Below are 21,930 nucleotides of genomic sequence, written 5' to 3' on the forward strand. Positions count from 1 at the left end.
GCCCAGCGTGAGTTTTAAGCCACCGGGTCCAGGACGCGAACTCCGGTCGACTATGTGGGAGTCCAGCGACATAGTCATTACGCTCTCTGCTGGTCCCTAAGGTGACCACTTTCTTAGGTTTTGAACTCTTATTTCTGTGTGTCTGTATTTAATTTTCCTGACATAGCACACCCTTGAGAACTTCTTGGAGATCTGGTCTGGTGCTGGTAAATTCTTTCAGGTTTTGTTTATCTGAGAATCTTCTTGTCTTTTCTTCCCACATGAAAGATAATCTTGCTGGGTACAGTATTCTTGGCTGAAATTGCTTCTCTCTTAACACTTTGAATATATTTTCCCATTCTTTCCTCACTTGCATTGTTTCCGATGAGAGATCTGCTGTTAGCCTGATGGGATGTCCTTTGTAGGTAACTTGATGTTTTTCTCTTGCCAATCTTAGTATCTTGTCTTTGTCTGTGGTTTTGGTCAACCTGGCTATAATGCGTCTTGGAGAAGATCTTCTTGGGTCAATTCTATTTGGGGTCCTTTGTATTTCCTGGGACTGGATCTTCGAATGCTTCTCTAGGTTTGGAAAGTTTTCTTGCAGGATTTCATGGAATAGATTATTAATGCCCTTATGGGTCTCTTCACCTTCTGGAATGCCAATTATCTGGATGTTTGGATGTTTGATGGTATCTAGTACTTCTCGTATATTATTCTCAAATTTTTGGCCCAAGTATATCTTAATAATCTTAAGCAAGATATTTTGGGGCCAGAAGGTGATGCAGCAGTGAAATATGACACTCTAGGAGGCAAGCCCACAAGATCCCAGTTCATGCAAGAGACTTCCTGAGTTTGCTGGTTGCAATGTGCCCATGATCCAGACCGGCTGAAGCTGGGCCTGGATCATGGTGTCAGTACTCTGTTGGGGATGCTGTCTTTCCTTCTCTCTGTCTACTGCTTAGTCTCTCAGTCTCTCTTGCTCATGGAAGAAACAAATTGAAAAAAAAAAAGACATTTTATACTTCATACTTTTTATTTTCTCTGGCTATAAGAACTACTTTGTGGGCCTGCTCCATGGTGCAGCAGTAATGAGCTGCTCAAGAGAAGCCACAACATGGCAATTGTGTTTGAATCCTCAGGCTGAACATCATGAAATGTGCCAGGCAGTTGTGTGAGTGTACAAGATCTCACAGCCTGGAAGACAGGAGAAGGGGGATCAGAGAAGGGGGATCATAGTGTGACTAGACTCGTGAAGGGTGCTTGTCTCTCTGTTTCTCTCTTACTCTCATGTACCATGCATGATCTCATTATGAATAAGGAAGCAAACTTTATGTATATAAAAAGGTTTACTCCATACTTACTTTGCAAAGATTTGTGGAAATGGAGTTTTAAGAAATTAAGTTGCTGGATTCAATTTCTTTTTATGTTAGGAGTGATGGTAACCCTTGTGGAGCAATCTTGGGAGTAGAAAGCTGAAAGAAAACCGTTGAGTTACACTTAGTTTTTTTTTTTTTTTTTTTTTTTTTTTTTTTTTTTTTTTTTTAGGGTAGTTTTTGCATGACAAGAAAATAGACAATTCAATATTTTTATTATTTTTTATTTTTGGAGAGGTTTTTGCTATAGGGTGTGTGTGCTCGCCAGAAAGACAGAGGGAGACGTAGAGACAGAAAGTGAGAAATCACCCCCTGGGGGGATGGCCACACCACAATCCCTTCTCCATTCTCGCCTTGGGATCTTGGGCATGCACACACACGCGCCCGGCATAAGTGTAAGCCACTGGGTCCAGGACTTCAACTGTGGTTGACTACATGGGAGTACAGTGACATAGCTTTATGCTAACTGCTGGTCCTAGCAATTCAATATTTTTTATGTAATAGCATATGTACTGATTAGGAAACAGTAGTCCTGACTTCAGGTAAATTTAGTTCTTGGTTGTACAGCTCATTAGCTGTGTAAGCTCAAGTCAAGTCATTTACTCTTTCTGGACCACACTTTCTTGGCATTGCAGTGGGCATATCATAGGTGGTGTTTCAACAAGTTTTTCTGTACCAAAGAGGTCCAGTAGACTACTGGGTAGCATTTGACAGGATAGTTGTGTGTGTGTTGGGGGACATTTGACAGTAGACATTATGGAAAGGTCCATTGTCAGGGATACCTGGCAGGTAATAGTTGGCAGGCCTCAGTAGAAAGCAGGTTCCAGTTCAGACACATGATTCTTTCCCTGGAAGAATCAGCTTAAGCAAGATTTTAGAAATTCAGCTGCTGGCATTGGGATGGAAAGTGGGAATGTGGTTTCAGAACCTGGATAATCTCCTTAATCTGGATAAAAGATAAGCATGAAATGGATCATAAAGGTAGATGCTGAACATATTTTGCTTTTGCAATGGAGTTGCTTAAATCCACCCTACTGATCAAGAGGGAATTAGGTCTTCAGGTGATGATCAGCTGTAGGTTGAGGGAAGCCAATGGGCTAAGGACGCCTAAGAAATCTAAAGGAATTCACTCATTAGTAGTTTCATTGACATTCTCTTTGCTTGGCCAGTGGTTCCTAACAAGGTATGGATAGTAAAATCACTTGTTGAGAATTTAAAAACAGGAAAAAGCCAAACCTAACCCTGCTCTCAAAGTCTTGATCAGGTAAGTTATGGATAGGGATCCTAGTACTTGTCTTGTTAAAAAGTTCTATAGACAATTCTATTCTTCCTTCTCCAAGTGAAGTTCCTGTGCTAAGGCTTTGGGAGATTTAATAAAGTGGATGGGATAATGAATAGGATGTATTCCCTGTTTTTAAAATTGCCCTAATGAGGGATAGCAAAAAATTCCATTTTAGTTGCCCTCAGCCTTCCATGGGTTGAGAAGTGTCATGAAGCCAGGCTTAGGCCTGTCAGGAGCTGAGACTGATGGATAATAGGCATAGCAGGAGCAGAGCTGGGTCTTTCTTCCTTTGTCCATCTGTGTGGGGCGAACATATGGGAGTATACATGTCAGTGAGACACTGAGTCACTAGAGAGGAAAACACAAGTTTATGCCATCAAGATTTGATTCTCAGATGGTTTTCTACAACTTAGCATTTCTTTAGCAAAGTCCCCCCAGTTCATGGTTTGGCTGCAAACACTTAAATAACTGAATTTTTTGACCTGTAAAGAGTATATCACCTTTAGGGACTAAAGCAAATTCTACTTTGTATTGCCCAAAATGTGGCAGTTATACACAAGATGGCCTAAGGTACTTTTTTAAATTTAATTTTAATTTGTGTAAAAAAATACCGTTGATGTCACAGTGAGTAGTGGTTATGATAAAGGTAAATTAAAAAGTGTGTTGACTTTAAATAAAAGAGTAAAGAAGAAGATGTAAGTGCAATAATAGCTTTTGTATGCCAGAAATCTTTTGGAAGAGGTATGCCAGTGTCTGAAGTTTGGAATATATTTTTTACTTTAATTATTTTTTTGGAGTATTCATTGCTAGTGTATAGAAATAAAAATTGATTTATGTATATTGATCTGGTCTTCTACAGCCTTACTGAACTTGGTTATTAATTCTAGTAGTGTTTTAGTGGAATCCTTTAGCCATATTTTTTCCCTTACCTCCTGTGTGTATTCTCATAGGCAGCATTATCCAAACTTAGAGTTTTTAACCTCTTAAATGCATATGTGATGTATTTGAAATATGTATTGCTGAAGTCACTCCTGGGCCATAGAACTATTTATACACCTGCCTACAGAACATCTTTTTCTCGATAGCTCACAAGTACCTCTCACTTGTTATATTCTAACAGTATTAATCATTTTTTCCCTTCTGAACCTGCTGCTGCTCCTGTATTACCATGTCTTGATGTATAGTATTTCTACCAGGCCACAACCTGAGATTTATTTTAGATGACTCTTGTAACTTATTCTTATGATCCTCAAGGATTATTAGTGCTTCATCTTTAATATATCTCAAATATATCTCCTCTCCATTCCCAGTGCCATTTCTAGAGTTCAGCTACTCATCACTTCTCACCTGATTTACTTATCACCTATATTCCCTACTTTTAGTTTGATCCTCCTCCAATTGTTTTCAATTCTTTTGCCAGAAAGGAATACAGGTCTTAAAATACAAGTCTGATTTACTTCTTTATTTAAAATTGTTTTCCTAATTCCCTTTAGCTTTTGACATGAAAATATAACTTCTTACAAGGCCATTGTAGGTGCAGCTGAAGTGACTCATGCAGTAGGGTGCTGCTCGGCCATGCTGGAGGCCATTTGGAGGATCAGGGTTCAGATCCTGAGTTGATTTGAGCACACTGGGCATGTGTGTGCACGTACGTGTGATACTGGCTGGGAGGAAATCATGGTATGATGGGACTCTGTGCAGGTTGCCTATTTTTTTCCTCTCTCTAAATACAGTAAGCTTAATAAATTTAAAAAAAAAAGTGCCCTTATGGTTAGATCTTTAACCTTTCTAAGCTTCCTGGCACACCCCCTTTGTTTTCTTTTGCTCTCCATCAGTGCTGGGCACACTTTTTCTGTGAAGGGCCAGATGGTGAAAGTCTTAGGCTTCGCAGGCCATATGGTCTTTGTTGCAGTTACTCAGTTCTTCCATTGTAGGGTTAAGCAAGCCCTAGAGAGTATATAAATGAATGAAAGGGGCTTTGTTCCAAAAAAATTTTATCAGGCAGTGGTTTAGATTTGTTCTAGGAACTACAGTTTGCTGACCTTTGCTCTAGACAAATGAGTGTGTATGTATCTTACCTATCTATACCTTATCCCTGTTGACCAGCCTCTACCATCCTTCCCCTCTTGTGCTGTTCCCCAGCCTTTGACGACTGCTATTCAACTCTCTACTCCCAGAGATCAACTTTTTTTGGATTCTTCTTGTATGAGTGAAACTATGTGGAATTTGTCTCTCTATAATGGGCTTATTTTACTTAACAGTGTCAGCTAGGTTCATCCATGTTGTTGCAAATGGAGGAATTTGATTGTATTTTTATGGCTGAATAGTATTCCATTGTGTATGTATACCACATTGTTAAAATCTGTTCATCTGTTGGTGAACAATTAGGTTTATTTCCTCTGTTGGCTATTATGAAGAGTTCTGCAGTACATTTGGGAATGCGGGCATCTCCTTGACGTACTGAGGGCAGGAACTTAATGTCTATTTTTAGCACTTAAACATGGTCTCACACGTAATTGATGTCCAATGCATATTTTTGTGTAAATAAATGAAAGCCTGACATTGCAGAATTACAATTTAAGAGCTCAGGTAGGGCACCTATGTGAAGTCTCCATCAAGCTCATGGAAAGTTCATATTTTGAAAAAACTATGTGTGGATTTCAAAATTGATTTTCAAAACAAACCCTTATTTCAATTTTGTTTTTTCCACAAACTTTTTGGAATCTCCTTAATGGAAGGCCTAAAAAGGGATTTTTTTCAAACTTTTTTTTTTTTAGGTGAAATTATCATTTAAGTTAACCCGGAAGACTGTAAACTCCATGAGTGGAGGGAAAAATCTGATTTCTTCATATAGTATTTTCTATACTACTAATAAAGTACCTTGCAAAATTTAAACATTACCTAAATTGATATTGATTTCAATTGAACTTAAGGTTATAATAGAGAAGGTTAACTTCATAAACTCTTTATTTATTTATTTATTTATTTATTTATTTATTTATTTGAGAGGTTTTTGCTATAGGGTGCGTGCACTCGCCAGACAGAGACAGACAGAGAGATAGCAAGTGAGAACTCACCCCCGCCCCCCCAGGAGGGATGGCCATGCTGCAACCTCTTCTCCTTCATTCTTCTCTCAGGATCTTGGGCATGCACATACACATGCCTGGCGTGAGTTTAAGCCACTGGGTCTGGGACTTGAACCCGTGGTCGACTGCATGGGAGTTCAACGACATAGACATTGTGCTAACAGCTGGTCCCCATAAAGTCTTTATTGACTAGTGGATACTTATATATGCTGAACCCTAGTCTCTTTAATTCTGTGAGATATTATCATAACTGCTGTTGTGTATTTGGAGAAACTGAGGTTCTGAGAGGTTTAAGAAACTTCCCTAAGACAGCACATCCATTGCATGGTGAGTGTAAATCTTTCATTTCTGTGTCTAGTAAGCTTTGCTCTGTACCAGGGAGTGGTAGACTGGTCAGAGAGCCACAGCCTGTCCTCTCTCCAAGAATAGATTTTATGTTTTGCAAATATTTGAAAAACTCAAAAAAGAAAATTTTATGATACATGAAAATTGCATGAAATTTTTATTTCACTGTTCATAAGTAAACTTTTGGAGGAGTATAGCTGCTCCTCTTTTTAAACATGTGGTCTGTGGTTTTTTTAATGCTATAATGACATGAATGAGTATTTATGAAAGAGACCATATGATTTACAAAACCCAAATATTTATAATTTCACCCTTTACCAAAAATGGTGCCAACTCCTATTTCATGCCACCCAACCACAGTAAAATAAGGTAAAAGGTAAGGAATGATGAACTTTCATAGAGTTTCCCGTTCTTTTTCATTCTCGATTACAAATTGTATTTTAAGGACTATATAGCCAGGTACCATTCAATTTTGAGCATGTGAAATACCAATTATTAAATTGCTAGGAGAATTATTTCATTACTGAATTAAGCAATCCAACCAAAAACAATTCCTATGTTTTCCATCCCATCAGGATGGAAATGCACATGTATCTGGCATTTTTTAAGCCATTGGGGCCATAATTTGAACTACGGTTGCCTGACGGGACTTAATCCCTATACTATGGGGCCCATCCCATTATGTACTCTCTGTCTCATAAGATAAGCAGCATTTTAAATACTGAACTAGTGGGGTTTTTGTAGTAAAGAATATTTAGGATATACTAAAATGAATTAAAATTTGGAACATTTCAATTTTCCCAAGACAGGAATGGATGGCTTCTGTGAAATAACCGGTAAGAGTTTCTGAGTCCTTACTTTACCAAGCATGGTCTGACGCATTTTTTTTATTTTGGAAAATGAAGTATTTTCTTTCTTTTTTGCTGCTTGTATGTCTTAACCACAATGGCCCCTGGACATTATTTCAAACTTCCTTTCTTGGCTTTAAGGAGTTTTAAGCCACTAGATGGCAGATTCTCCCAACAGTTACTGGGTGGAAGACCCTTTCTAATAAACCATTTCTTACTTTCTTGGGGTCAGTTTTTAGCATCACTGTTAACTCTCACAGCTCATTACTAGCACCTTTGGTGTGATCTCGGGGGTTTGCCTTCTGGCTATACCTTCCTTTTCTCAGGTAGACTGGACCGCTTTTGGATTACTGCCTCCTATTTTTCTCTGGCCTCTGCTTTTATTCCTGCTCATTTAGTTTCAATTTGTGTGTGTGTGTCCCTCCATCAGTCACAGTTAATTCTTATCATTGGACACCTATGTTCCTGCTTTGACTTTTAGACTTTGAGAATGTCAGAGCTGGCAAAGAGTTCATCCATCATTTAGTTCAACCTTTCATTTCTTAGGTGGGAGAACCGAAGTTTCCAGAGGTTAAGCCAAGGACAAGGACTGTCTTACTTATTTTTGTGTTGCTGTGGTTTTTCGCACCAAGTACCCAGATAGGTGTTTCTGGATTGAAACAATGGTGGTGAATGCTGTAAAGGAGACGAAGACGAATGAGACACAGTCTTCCGACTCCCAGTTTAGCAATGGAGGTATGATTGGAGCAACTGTTGCAGTTTAAGCACAGAGTGTGCCATGAGTGCTCATGAAGTGAGCCAGAGGAAGTACTTGCATAGTGAAGACTCCTGTGAACTTCTGGCCTGTTTCTGCCTGCTTGCCTGCCAGGGGCTGGAAGCCCTCTCTGCACAATTTCTCTGAACACATACACCGTTTTCAGACTCATCTTCTCGGCTCCTGTGTACCACGTTCCTTTGGCTGTGAATGATCTTTCACCCCTTTATCTGTCTGGGAAACCAGTTAAGGGATAAACCTTTTGCTGGTTCTCCTCTGTAAAGCTGTGACCTCTTCCTCCACACACTTAATGTGCCTTTCATGCCCTTTCGGTGCCTAACTCAGAGTTGCTGGAGAGGTCCTGAGCACTGTTTACTGGTTCTCTCTGCTGCAGTGAACCACGCTCATGTTCATTTCTGTGTAGGAATTTGGATCCAAGGCTTTGAGAAATGGATATGGACAGCATGCAAAACCTCGAAGCCACTCTGCATGTGTGATATTAGTGTGAACTATGTAAGTTAAGGGTTATGGTAAAAATGGATACCAAAAATTGGACGTGGCGGGACCAGCAGTTAGCATAATGGCTATGTTGCTGGACTCCCATGTAGTTGACCGTGGTTCGAGTCCTGGACCTGGTAGCTTAAACTCACGCTGGGCGTGTGTGCTTGCGTGCCCAAGATCCCAAGAGGAGAATGGAGAAGGGATTGTGGTGTGGCCATCTCCCCTTGGGGGGTGATCTGTCTCTCTGTCTCTCTCTGTCTTTCTGGTGAGTGCACATGCCCTGTAGTGAAACCACCCCCCCCGAAAAAAAAAACAAAAAAAAAAAAGGAAGTGGCTTTTTTTTTTTTAATTTTAAAATATTTTTCATAGGGCACGTGCGTTCGCCAGAGAAAGAGAGAGTGAGAGAGAGTAAGAAATCACTCCCTGGGGGGATGTCCATGCCACAATCCCTTCTCTTCTATTTTCTTCCTGGACCTTCGGGCATGCATGCACACATGCCTGGCATGATTTTTAAGCCACTGGATGGAGTACTTGAACCACGGTCGGCCATGTGGGAGTCCAGTGCCTTAATCGCTATGCCACCTGCTGGTCCCAGAAGTGGCTTATTTTATTTATTTTTTTTAAGAGAGGTTTTTGCTATAGGGCGCGTGCGCTCGCCAGACAGACAGAGAGAGACATAGAGACAGAAAGCGAGAAATCACTCCCCAGGGGGGATGGTCACGCCGCAATCCCTTCTCCTCCATTCTCCTCTTGGGATCTTGGGCACACATGCACATGCGCCCGGCGTGAGTTTTAAGCCACCGGGTCCGAGACGCGAACTGCGGTCGACTACGTGGGAGTCCAGCGACATAGCCATTACGCTAACTGCTGGTTCCCCTCGGAAGTGGCTTATTAAGATGTTTCTTTACTTGCTCAGTATGTTCCTCATTGCTTAGTACATAGTTTATGCTTAGTAAATATTAACAGATTGAAAGGAATGTATTAAGATGATGTAGATTTTTTTTCTTTTTGAAAAGGTATTAGAACTTGATGCCTCTGATTTCCAAATTCTTCTGCAAAATTTTAGGTTGAAGATTATTAGGAAAGATGATCTCTATTTCTCTCTCTTTTTGTTAAGGAGAAAGTTTTGTTACTTCCCACATTTAATGTGCTTTAGTATACAGAATTTAATTTACACTAAAGAAATTTTGTTTTATTTCATATACTTATAGGATGGTTTAAAAATAATTACTTCAAAATGTGATTCTAAAATTAAGTACCTAAACCTCAAGTACCTTTATTTTAAGCACATAATGTTTATCACTGCATGCAAATATTTGGGGTGGAAGAACTTAATGCAACAGAAAATCAGCATTAATCATATAAGTGTATTTTTACAATACTGGTTATGGGATTAATTTCTACTGAAATCTCACAGATGTTTCAGTAGAAGTTAGAGAATGCCTAAGATATAACCGTTAATATATAGATAACCTCAAAACCCTGCTAAGCCCATTCTATGCTTATTTCCTTTCTAATATCTGACTAGATTTGTTGGTTGATGCCAAGTATTAAGGCCAATTCACTGATTTTTTTTCTCTTGGATTTCATTAAAAAGATTTATGTACATAATTTGGAATACTATATCTTGAATTCCTATTCTGAAGTTAAAGAAAAAGTACAGAGAATGATACAGTATATACCTAAATACATATTACCCACAATTTATAAATATTGTTTGCCATATTACTTATGGTGTGTGTGTGTGTGTGTGTGTGTACATGTACAGATCTGTAAGTAAACGGATGCGGGCCGGACAGTGGTGCCTCTCACTCTGAGAGGCAGTCCCACGTGGGAAGTTTTCCAGTTCCGTCCAGACACCTTTCCGAGTTTACTGAGCACAAGCTTGCCCGTGATCTGTGGTTGCTGAAAGGCTAGGGGTGGATCATGACATCAAGATCCATTGGAGGTGTTAGCTCTTGTTTTCTTTGTCTCTATTTCTCCCACTGTCAGAAGTAAATGAATAAACTTAAACAAAGAGAGAGGGAGACAGTAATATAAACAAAAATTTTCATTTTCATTTCTTCGTCTTTCTTCTTTCTAGAGGGACCCATCATAATTTTGGTGTGTAACCTTTCAATACATATGTTTCTCTCTGTTCACCTTACATTGTATCTCTTTGAACAATTTATTGTATTTATTCATTCATCTTTTTTTAAACATTTGACATTTTTCTAATTTTCTAGCATTATAAATAGTGGTGCACAAATATTCTCTTACCAAGAAAAGGATATGCTTGTGCAAGAACTTCTCGGTAGGTTTTGTAGAGCAGTCTGTGGGATTGTAGTTGTGTGTGTTTATTTGATGTTGGTGTATTGCTCTGAAATGCTTTCATCTGCAACCTCATCAGTAGTTTGAGAGTTATTGTGTTCCTGAACGTTCTAGAGGGTGGTTGGAATAAATCTGTGTAGTTTTAATCTGCATTATTGGCTTTGGATTTCTCTTTTTTGACCTTCATTGCTTATTCTTTGGTTAATTTTTCTTTTATATGGGTTATGGAAGATCTTAAATTCTATCTGCTAATACTCTCATCAGTTTTATATGTTGTAGTTACCTTCTCTCTGTGTGGTTTGCCTTCTTAATGATAGAATTTAAAAAATTGAATATGGTCAGATTTAAAGGAAAATGTCTTAATGACATCAGGGTAGGAAAATATTTACAAGTCAAGATGGACAAAGCCCAACTCATAAAGGGAAAGACTGATCGGTGTGAACTGAATTGCTGTTTCTTAGAACTCTTCTCTCCCGCGTGACTTGGATACTTGTTCACTTCCATTAAATCAGTTTGTTCAGAGTCATGAAAAATTCTGCTGTGTTTTTATTTGAAATGGCATTGAATTTATAGATAAGAATTGGCATCTTTAAGGTATCAAGAGTCCACCAAGGAACATGATATCTTTGTCTCTTCATTCAAGTCTCACATCTCTGACAAACTCTTCAATTTTTGTTTCCTGATTCTCTTCTTTACTAGATTTTTGCCTTAGTATTGTCTAGTTCCCCCTTTTTTATGTGTTTATTTTTAAATCAGTACATGATTCCTATCTTCCACTACCCCCACTGCAGTGACCCTTCCCTTCAACCCACCAGATCTCTTGATCTTTCTGTTGAAACCTAGCAGGAAGGAGGACTAGGAGGGAAAAGATGGGTCTCTAGAGGACCTGTACTCTGCGCTACTTACAGAGAAAGTTTAAATCTATGCAGTCTCTCAGCAATCATGTATCAGGTATACTGTACTGGGCCCAACAATCCTCTCCCCCTTTTGGATTGACTGGCTTTATTTGAGTGACATAGCTGTACCCATGGAACTTTATTCCTCTTTACTTTGGGCCACTGTGCCCTGAAGCCTACTCTGAACATTGATCTTGATGGAGAGCATTTGTTTACTCGGTCAAGTATCACTGTTAGCCTGAGTTCTGTTTTCTTAATCACTTGAAGGTTAGCCCAAATCAGCATTATGGGTCTTGAAACAATAGAATAATGGAACAAATTAACATCTTGAAGTATGATTGATGCGCATTGGCACACTGGCTTGTATAAATCGAAGACAACCCTTCAGTAGATTCAGACTGACTTATGTCTTTAGATTTGGCTGTCAGCTAACGTGCCACTGCATTCCACGCTCACATCTGCTCTTCCTTCTTTTTCACCCTGTTAGCAAGTGAGCTTTTCGAATGCAGAGAGCATAGCTTGCTCATCTCTGCATGCTCAGTACCTTGCACACAGTAGCTGCCAGTTCCCTCTCCTGTGAACAAACACGAGCACTCATGCCTGCTTGCATGTGTGAACCCATATGCATCTTCATGGCTGGAGCATCAGTGCCACAACCCTGCCATACCATCTGGAGGGAACAACACATGATTAGTTCCATCATCCTGCTGCTCTTCCCACTTACTCTCTAGTCTGGCATGAATGAAGGAAAGGTTGGAAGCAGATACTGAATCTTTTTTGTTCTCAGTGGAGCTTATCGTATTGTAACAATTTTGATCTTTGCATGGCCATGATATTTAAAGGAATTCATAGAGAGGAAGTGTCTCCTGCTATCAAGACCAGGAGATAAGAAATCCGTGTTCTCGGCTCTCTAATTCCTTAAGTAGTTGGATAACTTAAAGTTTCATACATATGCTAACATAAATGTAATTATTCTGATATATTGGGTTGTCGGAAAAGACATGACACATTTGTGCGTAGAAAATAATGTCACATATTATACATGTATTGATATACATTCTGTGGTATGTATGTTGTTAATGTCATGTTGGACTTTGATTGGGAGAACTTATTTTACTTATCGAAGTAGTTTTGGGGCTGTGAACAGGGGCAGTGGTAACACACCTAGACCCCCACAGGAAAGGCCACAGATTGCTGCCTGGGACCTCCCCAAGCACCCTAGGTGCACACATTTGTGCCTGTGAGTCACAGTAGTTGAGACTAGAGGTGGGTCATGGTGTGAGGATCTTGTTTGGAGGTGCCTCTCTCGCTTTCTTTCTTGTGGAAGAAATGAAAAAGTAAACAAACAAACAGAAAAACTCTTAGAACCAGCAGATGGTGTATTGGTTATGTCACTGGACTCCTACATGGTCGGCCACGTTTCGAGTCCCAAATTCGGAGGCTTGAAACTTAAGCTAGGTGTGTGTGTGTGCATGCCTAAGTTCCCGAGAGGAGAACGGAGGAAAAGGGAATGCCATGTGGCCATCCCTCCTGCAGGGGATGATTTCTCGTTTTTGGTCTCTTTATCTTTCCTGTGAGCTGATGCACCCTATAGTAAAACTCCTTAAAAAAAAAAAAAAATTCTTATTATGATCTTCCAGGGATTTGTTAAATTTTCAAGTAGGGTTATTTTTTAATCATAATTTTAGGCTACAGATTTTTAAAATATTTGTTTACTTAATTAGTAGAGGGTGTGTGTACGCATGTGCGCATGCACGAAAAAGAGAGAGAGACAGAGAGGGTGAGAGAGAGAGAGAAAGAGAGAGAAAGCACGCCCAAAAGGGCATGTTCATGTTGCAATCCCTTTTCTTCCATTTCTCCATCCCATCAGGATTTTGGGTTCACATGCACACACACCAGGAGTGTTTTTCAAGCTGCTGGGATTGCCATTCATCTGTGGTTGGCTATGTGAGATTTAGCTCCCTTAAACCCTAGGCTGTAGGCTGGCCCTAAGTTATTGAAGTTTGAAGTTATGTTCTATGAATCGCAGGTTAACTGTTTGAAAAAAATACTGTGATTAAATTTGAACTCTACATATTCAAAATTGCCAGGTTTGTTCTATTTGTTAGGAGTTTTCCCCTAACAAATGGACTTTTGGGGAAAAAAAATTCTTAAATTTGAAGCACGTGCAGAAATAGAAAGGCTAGTGTACTGGCTCCTGGTGCCTGTCGTTGAGTTTCAACAATCAGCTCGTGGCCAGTTTTATGTCATCTGTCTCCCTAGCCATTCCTCTGTCCATGCTTCCCTGAACAGAATATTATTTCACTGTGTATTTCTATAAAATGAAGACTTTAGTAAAACATAAATTTGGTTCCATTACCACATTCATACCCCAAAGTAATTAATAATAGTAAGTCGGCATATTCAGATATCCAGATTGTATTCTCTTTGAATTCATTGATCTGCTCTCTGTTTGTTTTTTTTTTTTTGGAGAGGTTTTTGCAGTAGGGGGCATGCGCTCGTCAGAAAGACAGAGAGAGAGAGACAGAGAGAAAGCGAGAAATCACCCCCCAGGGGGGATGGCCACGCCACAATCCCTTCTCCTCCATTCTCCTCTTGGGATCTTGGGCATGCACTCACACGCATCCAGTGTGAATTTAAGCCACCGGGTCCGGGACTCAAACTACAGTCGACTACATGGGAGTTCAGCGACATAGCCATTACGCCAACTGCTGGTCCCCATTGATCTGCTCTCTGTTTTTTCTCTCTCTGTGTGGCTCTTTTGCTCTGAATATATATATGTATTGTGTTTTCTGACGAAACCAGGTTGTTTATTTTGTATTTTTCCACCAACTACATTTTGTTGATTGCCTCTTTGTAGTGTTGTTTAAAGTACTTTTCTTTTTCCATCTGTATTTTCTCCAAATTGGTAGTTAGATTCAGAGGGATAATGTGATTTTATCTACATTAGATGTATCTATTTTGGGGGAAATATTTTAGTATAACAGAATCATTTGGGCAGAATGAATGCTCTGGGCAAATAATACTTATACTACTAGCATGACCTTCGGCTAAAATCTCTTTTGCCCTGGTGAACAGGGTTAATTATATGTTAGCTCAGAGAATTTGCCCAGGGTAGGAACAGTGTAAAAGGTTGCCTCAAGCTGTCATCTCAAAATTTGTGGCTTGCAGTCCGCTGTGATGTGAACTTGTTGGAGCTGCGTAAAGCAGTAGGAATGAGGCTTTGCATGAAGGCTCAAGTTCTGTTTCTGTGACTGAAGTTCATTTACATGGCTTTATGGGTTTTGAGATTTTGAGTTGGGCTAGGTTTCCTGGTTAAACCTAGGAGGATTTTATGCAGTTGTGACATTTTTAGATGTAAGAGTATGTAGTGGAGATGAGTTTTTGGGGCTTTCATGTATGAGAACTTTATTTTCAAGCTGTTTTCTTTTCCAGTAGGCGATGATGGTATCTGTGATACAGCCCTTGCCTGACGTGCTGAACATAACTGTACAAAGCATGACTGCATTCCATTGTTAACCCGTTCAGTTCATACAGTGGCTTCATGAGAATGCGTTTTTTTTTTTTTTCCCCCCTCCTACAGGGCATTTGAGCTCATCAGATTGATGAGAGAGGGAGAGGAGAAAGCACCCTCCCTGGGGCCTGGGCATCCTGCAATCCTTTCTTCTCCATCGCTCCCTCCTGTTGGGATTTTGGGCATGCATGTACACATGCTCAGAGTGTTTCTCGTTTCACTAACCCCGCAGTCAACCATGTGGGATCCAGCTCCTTAACCACAGGCATGGAGCCAGCGCTCCGCAGTCATGTCCTGAAACTTTCATGTGTATTAGGCTGTTTGCCCTGTTGCTAACTGGCCTCCAATTGCTAATGAAGAGTAACAAGTGGAAGAGTGAACCCATTATAATACACGGCTAAACTATTCAGTAGTCTTACTCTGTAGAGTTACTGCCTCCTGGTTCTCTCCAGCTGAGCAGCCCCAGCTGCCATTTCTCCCTAGCAGTCTGTGATTGCCCGCCTCGCATCAGACACACTGCTTCAGTTGGACCTGTGTGTCTGAGTGAGGCTGCACATGTATTTTAAAGTTTGTTGCTGTCGATGCAGACAGTTTCTTCGAGAGTCAGTGGTCAACCTTGAAATATTTTTTCTTCATTTCTAAGTTTTCATCTGGGTTTTATGTTTCTGCATATTTAAGCCTTCCTTCTGAGTAAATGAAGGGAAAATTGTAATGTAAAACTATTTGGTTTCTTTCTGATTGTTTTCTCAAAGTATTTACTTTTTGGGCTTAATTTACAGTAATCTAACTGTAGTTTTTGTATGTGTATGTGTGTGTAGACTGTTCCTGTGTTTTTTTTTGTTGTGCTATTTTAAAAAATATTTATTTAATTTTTTAAAATCAGTATTATTTTAAAATTTGCTATAGGGTACATGCACTCACAGGAGAGAGAGAGAGAGAGAGAGACAGACAGAGACAGAGATAGAAAGAGAGGAAAAGTGAGAAAGCAAGCCACTAGAACTGGGACTCGAACCACAGTTGGCCTTGTGGTAGTCCAGTGCCTTAGCCACCATGCCATCTGCCGGCCCCAGTTTTGCTGTTACTTTATTCTTTTAAAAATTAATCAGTTCTTTTTATTTTTCTCTTTTTTAGGCTTTTACTGGTTGGTGGATGTCAAACTGCTGAAGTGGGCACATCAAAAGCTTCTAGCTGTGGCCTTTCTGCTTGGAGAGTTCTTTCAGGATCCCCTTATTATAAGCAGGTTACTAGTGGGGGAGACACCGTTACTACAGTAAGTATTAGTAATGGCCGTTCACTTCCTAACTGGCCTTAAGCAAGTAACTTCTCTTTATGATACAGGGAAGGAAATTGTTTGTCTCAAATGAGGACAGTTAACTAACAAGCTCAAGTTCAGCACTTCTTTCAAATATCAAGTGTAACTAAAGTCTATTGTGTTGAACTTGGTCTCATTTTTAGTAAGATATTTCTAGATATCAGAAAAATAACCCCCTAGTGGTCCTGTTCATTGCATGTGCTTATTTAGATACTGACGTTTACTAAGCACTTCTCCCATTTTGGCAACTGTTCCGAGCGCTTTCATTTGTATTAGCTCATTTAATTCCCCAGAGCCTTTTGAGATAGGATTGTGACCAGCAAAGTCTGTGGAGGAAAAGGAAGTATGGCTAAGTAAGTTGCCCTTGACCACAGCGAGCAAGTGACACAACCAGAGCCCCAAATGACAGAAGTTCCCAGTGCAGGTTAACTGCCATGGTAAACTTCCATGTTTTTTCCCTGTTTATATGGACTACTCATTTAGTCAGTCATTCTTTCTACAATGACTTATTGAGCATCTATTTTGTGATAGATCTTCTTTAGGCTGTTTCTAATCTGTATAGTCTAGGCTCCGTTGTGATAATTCAAACACTCCCATAATTAAATAAAAGTTCTAAATTTCCCGTGGCTTACCGCATAGAAATTTCCCCTTATTTGTGGCAAAGCCTTCCGTTGGTACCATGGTTTGCCTGGGCAGCATGCTCTTGGTGAAAATGAGAGCATCCACGGGCGTGGGAAACCTCTTGAGGCCCCACTGTCTCAATTTATGGCTGTAGGAAGAGATGAGAGAGATGAAAGACAGAACTTTTGGGGACTAGCAGTTGGCATAATGGTGATATCACTGGACTCTCACATGGCGGACTGCAGTTCAAGTCCTAAACCTGGTAACTTGAAACTCATGCCAGGCACGTGTATGTGTGCCCCAAATCCTGAGAGGAGAGTGGAGGAGAAGGGATTGTGGTGTGGCCCATCTCCCCTGGGAAGTGATTTCTTGTTTTCTGTCTCTCTCTGTCTCTCTGGTGAACACACATGCCCTATAGCAAAAATCTCTCTTTAAAAAAAAAAAAGAAAAAGATGGAACCTTTTTATCGTGTATGAGAATCACCTCTGCTCACAGTTCACTTGTTATAACTAATTATGTGGCCCTCCTAGTTTCTAGGGGGCTGGGAATAGTTTTCTGTGTGTCTAGTGAGGTGAGAAAAAGGAGGTATGGGTGAATACTGATTGCCTACCCTACTGGCTAGCCTGCGATGTTATGTATCTTGGTTGTGTTTGTAAACTGCACAGAAGCCAGTATGCTGAGCTCAGCATCTCGCCTAATATGTGGTAGGCATTCAGACATGTTTATGGAAGGGAAGAAACCAAGAAATTAAAGTGAAGTATAACAGAGCAAATGTTTGGTTTGATAATGAATGTTTTATGCTATGATATTATCCCGTAGTCTGTATTAGAAATGAGTGCAGCAGGAGTTACTCGTACATATCTGACACACAGTTCACATTTGTGCGATGTTAGCTGTGTTTATCTTTTGATTTATTCATACCCAGCCTGTAGTTTTTATGTGACATACATCAGGGCAGATCTTGGAAAGAGCTTGAAGAATTCTCTCTCGTAAATCTGTCCTAAGTAAGTGTAATGTCTCCAGCTTATTTTCAAATTGTTGAATGAAAAATATATTCTGTTTTGTTTTTTTGCTATAGGGTACTCGCCAGAGAGAGAAAGAGACAAAGAGAGATGAGGAACATGAGAAATCACTCCCCAAATGGGGATGGCCCTCCTGCACTCCCTCCTCCTTTCTCCTTTTCGGGATTTTGGACCTGCTTGTATATACACCCAGCATGTTTCTCAAGCTGCCAGGTCTAGGACTTGAACCACGTAGTCAGCCATGTGAGATTCAAGCTCCACATCATCTGCTGACCTGAAAGAATGATAGTTTTGTAAAAAAGTATGTATTATACAGACAGAGAAAGATAAATGTGGCAAAATATAAAGAACTTGTCCACCCAGGAGAAAGGTGTGCCAGTGTTTGATGGTATAAGAATTTCAGCCTTTTTGTAGCTCTCAAATTTGGCTAAATTAAAGATTGAGAGAAAAAAATGGAGGAGTTTGGAGGATTCACAGTACAACAGGAAACTGCAGGTCCACCGTGATACGGCGTATGAGGTGTGTTGGTGACCCAGTGGTCGGAGAGGAACAAGCTCGTACCTCTGCCCCACGCTCCAGAGCGGAGAGCCGCATTTCACCTGGGCTTCTTGGAACTGTCTGTGCTTTTATTTTACTCCTTCCTGAAGATTTGGAATCTGCTCTGCTACTGTATGGTCCTCCTTTCTCTGGCCTGAGGCTTTGATATTGGAGTCTTTTAAAAGAAAATTGCTTGTGCACTGACAAAATAACTGGTGAAAAATATTGAATTGCAAATTGAATGCTCGGCTGTATGATTAACTTCTTGAAATGCTGCAAGTGTATTTTAATTACGCTAGTGGCTTTTAAATGTGTCTTGCGGCTAAACGTACAATCATTTCACAGAGCCTTTCCCCACGTCAGAGTGCTTTGAGGTTATAGGATTAGTTCCTTTTGTAAGATGCAGCCGTTGTTCTCATTGAACTTCCTCCTATTGTTTGTTTAAGGTCGCTGTTGTGTTGGGGTAGCTATTGACTGAAAAATGCTGCTGACCTATATATTCTAGTCTCTCAGAAGGCTGCTAGCTTGTAAAAGAGACCGTGCAAAATTCAATATACGCATTGACCAAAGTTTCCAAATTCATGTTCGTGTCGTCTGTGTGAGGTAGTTGTATTTATACATTTGTTCAACCTTTAAACACTACTCGGGGTATTAGGAATATAAATAGAGCGATAGTAGCCCTCAGAGGATTTGCTGTGTATTGGAGGAGACAGCTGTGTCCACAAAGAAGTCTACTAAGTTATGACAGGTCCCAGGTTAGAGTTCAGTAGCTCGGACAAAGACTTAGGCTCTGGAGTCAGAAGGCTGACATTCGAATTCTAGCTTATAACTTACTACTTGTGTATCAAGGCTTTTGCCAGGATGAAATGAGGTTTGTATGTGAAGGCACTTGCTAAACTGTAAGATGATCTATAGTGCTAATTATTGTTGTTTGTTTATATTTTTAAGGTCAACATTTTGGGAGAAAGTCTATAAACATAAATAATATTGAATTTTTGATATTATTAATATTTTTTCAAGATGGATTTCTTTTGGCGGAATGAACATGGGCTTTTTTGGAAACATATTTCTCTGAGAAAATAAAAATATAGAAGAGTAATTCCATGAGATCCACCATCTGCCTGCAGCTGTGCCTATAAACTACTGTATCTTCTTTTTCCGTAATGCATGGCTTGTCCTTGTCCTAGCTAAGACCAGCCAATCCCTTTGTCACTGGCTCTCCCATTCTTGCTTATCAGAGGATATTTCTCCAACATCATGAATTTTGCCATCTCTTAGATTTATCAGTAGATGACATCTTTTTATTTTACTTCAAAACTTATTTGCCTTCCAGCGATCATGCCCTTTCTTTTCCTTAAAAAAAGAAAATTTCCTGAGTCGTCTGTACTTGTTTCCAGTTCCTCTCTTTTCATTCTTTCTTGAATTCACCAGATGGGATTTACCTACATTATTTCACTAAAACTTTTTTTTTTTTTTTTAGGTTTTTGTCATAGGGCATGTGTACTTGCCAAAAAATAGAGAGAGAGAGAGAGAGAGAGAGAGAGAGAGTGAGAGAAAGTGAGAAACCACCTCCCCGATAGGATGGCCATGCTGCAACCCCTTCTCCTCCATTCTTGTCTTGGGATTTGGGGCATGCATGCATACATGCCTGGTGTGTTTTTCAAGCCACTGGTTATAGGATGCGAACCATGTAGTTGACCAAGTGGGATCCAGTCACCTTAACTTCTGTGCCACCTGCTGGACTGTTTTTGTTATCTACTATTCTCAGTATTTTTTCTGTGGCTCTTTTATCTCATTTAAAAATTTTTCTTATTTTCATTCTTTCATTGTTTTCTTGCCTTTTTTTAAAGCCCTTTATTAAAGGGACCAGCAGATGATATAATGGTTTTGTTGCTGTGGTTTGAGTCCTGGACCTGGTGGCTAAAACTCATGCTGGGCACATGCATGTCCAAAATCCCAAGAGGAGAATGGAGAAGGGACTGTGGCATGGCCATCTTCCCTATGTCACCTGACAGCTTAGTAAATTAAAAAAAAAAAAAAGAATCTCACCAAGATTTCTCGTAGCTATTCATGATTTTCTTAACAAAATTATTTATTTCATTTATTATTAATATTAAATTTTCTATAGGACATATGTGCTCATCAGAGAGAGAGAAAAAGAGAGAGAGGGAAGGGGGGGTAGGGAGAGAAGGGGGGGTGAGAGAGAGTGAGAGAGAGGGAAAGTGAGAAAGTAAGCTGCCAGTCTCGGACTTGAACTGTGGTTGACCACATGGGAGTCCAGCGCCTTACCCACCATACCACTTGCTGGCCCCTTCTTGACCATTTAAAACAATACTTTATTTGCCCTAGTTTTTCTTTAATGATAAACGGATTTTATAGAATAAGAAATCAAGTCATTAATTTTTTTTTTATATGGTATGTTTTTATTTTGTAGGTACCAAAGACGCTGGGATTATTACGGAAGTTAAGTGTCAAGTTTTACAGTCGCCAGGGCCAAGAGCAGGTAATGCAAAGTGACTTAACCTTGTGTTCCTCAAACATTTTCCCTAGAGCCCCTTTTAGGCCAAAGTCAAATGAACCTTGAAGGTATCAGATGTTCCCTTATGTGGGTATGTGTGTTGGTAAGAATAAATGGAGCTGTTCACTGAAGATTTCTGTAGTTTATTCTATATCGGTCTTATTTCAAAAAATTGTAGGGATGAACTCACTCTTTAGGGTCCAAACAATTCTAGAAGCATTCGCTATCTCGAATTTGTTACTTTATTCTACAAAAAGAAAAGAAAACAAAACAGAACTTTTTTCCAAATATGAGATTACTGATGCTCCATGAGGAAATGAGCCGCACTGATCTTGTTTCAGGCCCCCTTTTGCTGTTTTGTTTCTCAGTAGGAAAAGCCTGGTCCTTGGCAAGGACGTTGGACAGCTTCACCTGAATACGAGAGAGAGACTTGGGAGCTGCCTCCAAGGGGGATGCTCACATGTGCTCTCTCCGCATGGCTCCACAGGTCTTCACCTGTATGGGGTGTCATCTCTACTCACTCTTGGGGACAATCACATAGCCACTTTTCAATTTCAATTTTTCTCTTTTTATTTATTTATTTTTCAGAGAATTTTCCTTTTAGGGCATGTGTGCTTGCTGGAGAGAGAGAGAGAGGGAGGGAGAAATTGCCCCCTTGGGGGGATGGCCATACTGTAATCCTTTCTTCTCCATTCTCCTCTCAGGATTTGGGGTATGCATGCACTCGAGCTCAGTGTGAGTTTCTTTTTTTCTTTTTAGAGGTTTTTGTCATAGGGTACGTGTACTCGCAAGAAAGACAGAGACAGACAGAGAGATATAAAGCGAGAAATCACCACCCACGGGGGATGGCCATGCTGCAATCCTCTCTCTGGATCTTGGGCACGCACACACATGTGCCCAGCGTGAGTTTAAGCCACCGGGTCCAGGACTTGAACTGTGGTCGACTACATGGGAGTTCAGCAACATAGCCATTACGCTAACTGCTGGTCCCTAGCTCAGTGTGAGTTTTAAGCTGCCAGGTCTGGAACTTGA

General features: G+C 40.1%; 1 protein-coding gene across 3 annotated transcripts in view; it reads left to right on the plus strand.

Moving 5' to 3' along the window:
• Positions 1–21,930, plus strand: part of NBAS (NBAS subunit of NRZ tethering complex) — a 423,746-nt gene that overhangs the window by 81,392 nt on the left and 320,424 nt on the right. For all 3 annotated transcript variants that reach the window (XM_014589621.2, XM_014589625.2, XM_006140811.3), the window contains 2 exons: positions 16,020–16,158; positions 20,815–20,883. In XM_014589621.2, coding sequence (XP_014445107.1) covers positions 16,020–16,158; positions 20,815–20,883 — 208 coding nt within the window. The remainder of the gene's footprint in view (positions 1–16,019; positions 16,159–20,814; positions 20,884–21,930) is intronic.

This window comes from Tupaia chinensis, unplaced genomic scaffold, assembly GCF_000334495.1.
Source record: "Tupaia chinensis unplaced genomic scaffold, TupChi_1.0 Scaffold000045_1, whole genome shotgun sequence".
In the NCBI taxonomy this organism is placed as follows: Eukaryota; Metazoa; Chordata; class Mammalia; order Scandentia; family Tupaiidae; genus Tupaia; species Tupaia belangeri.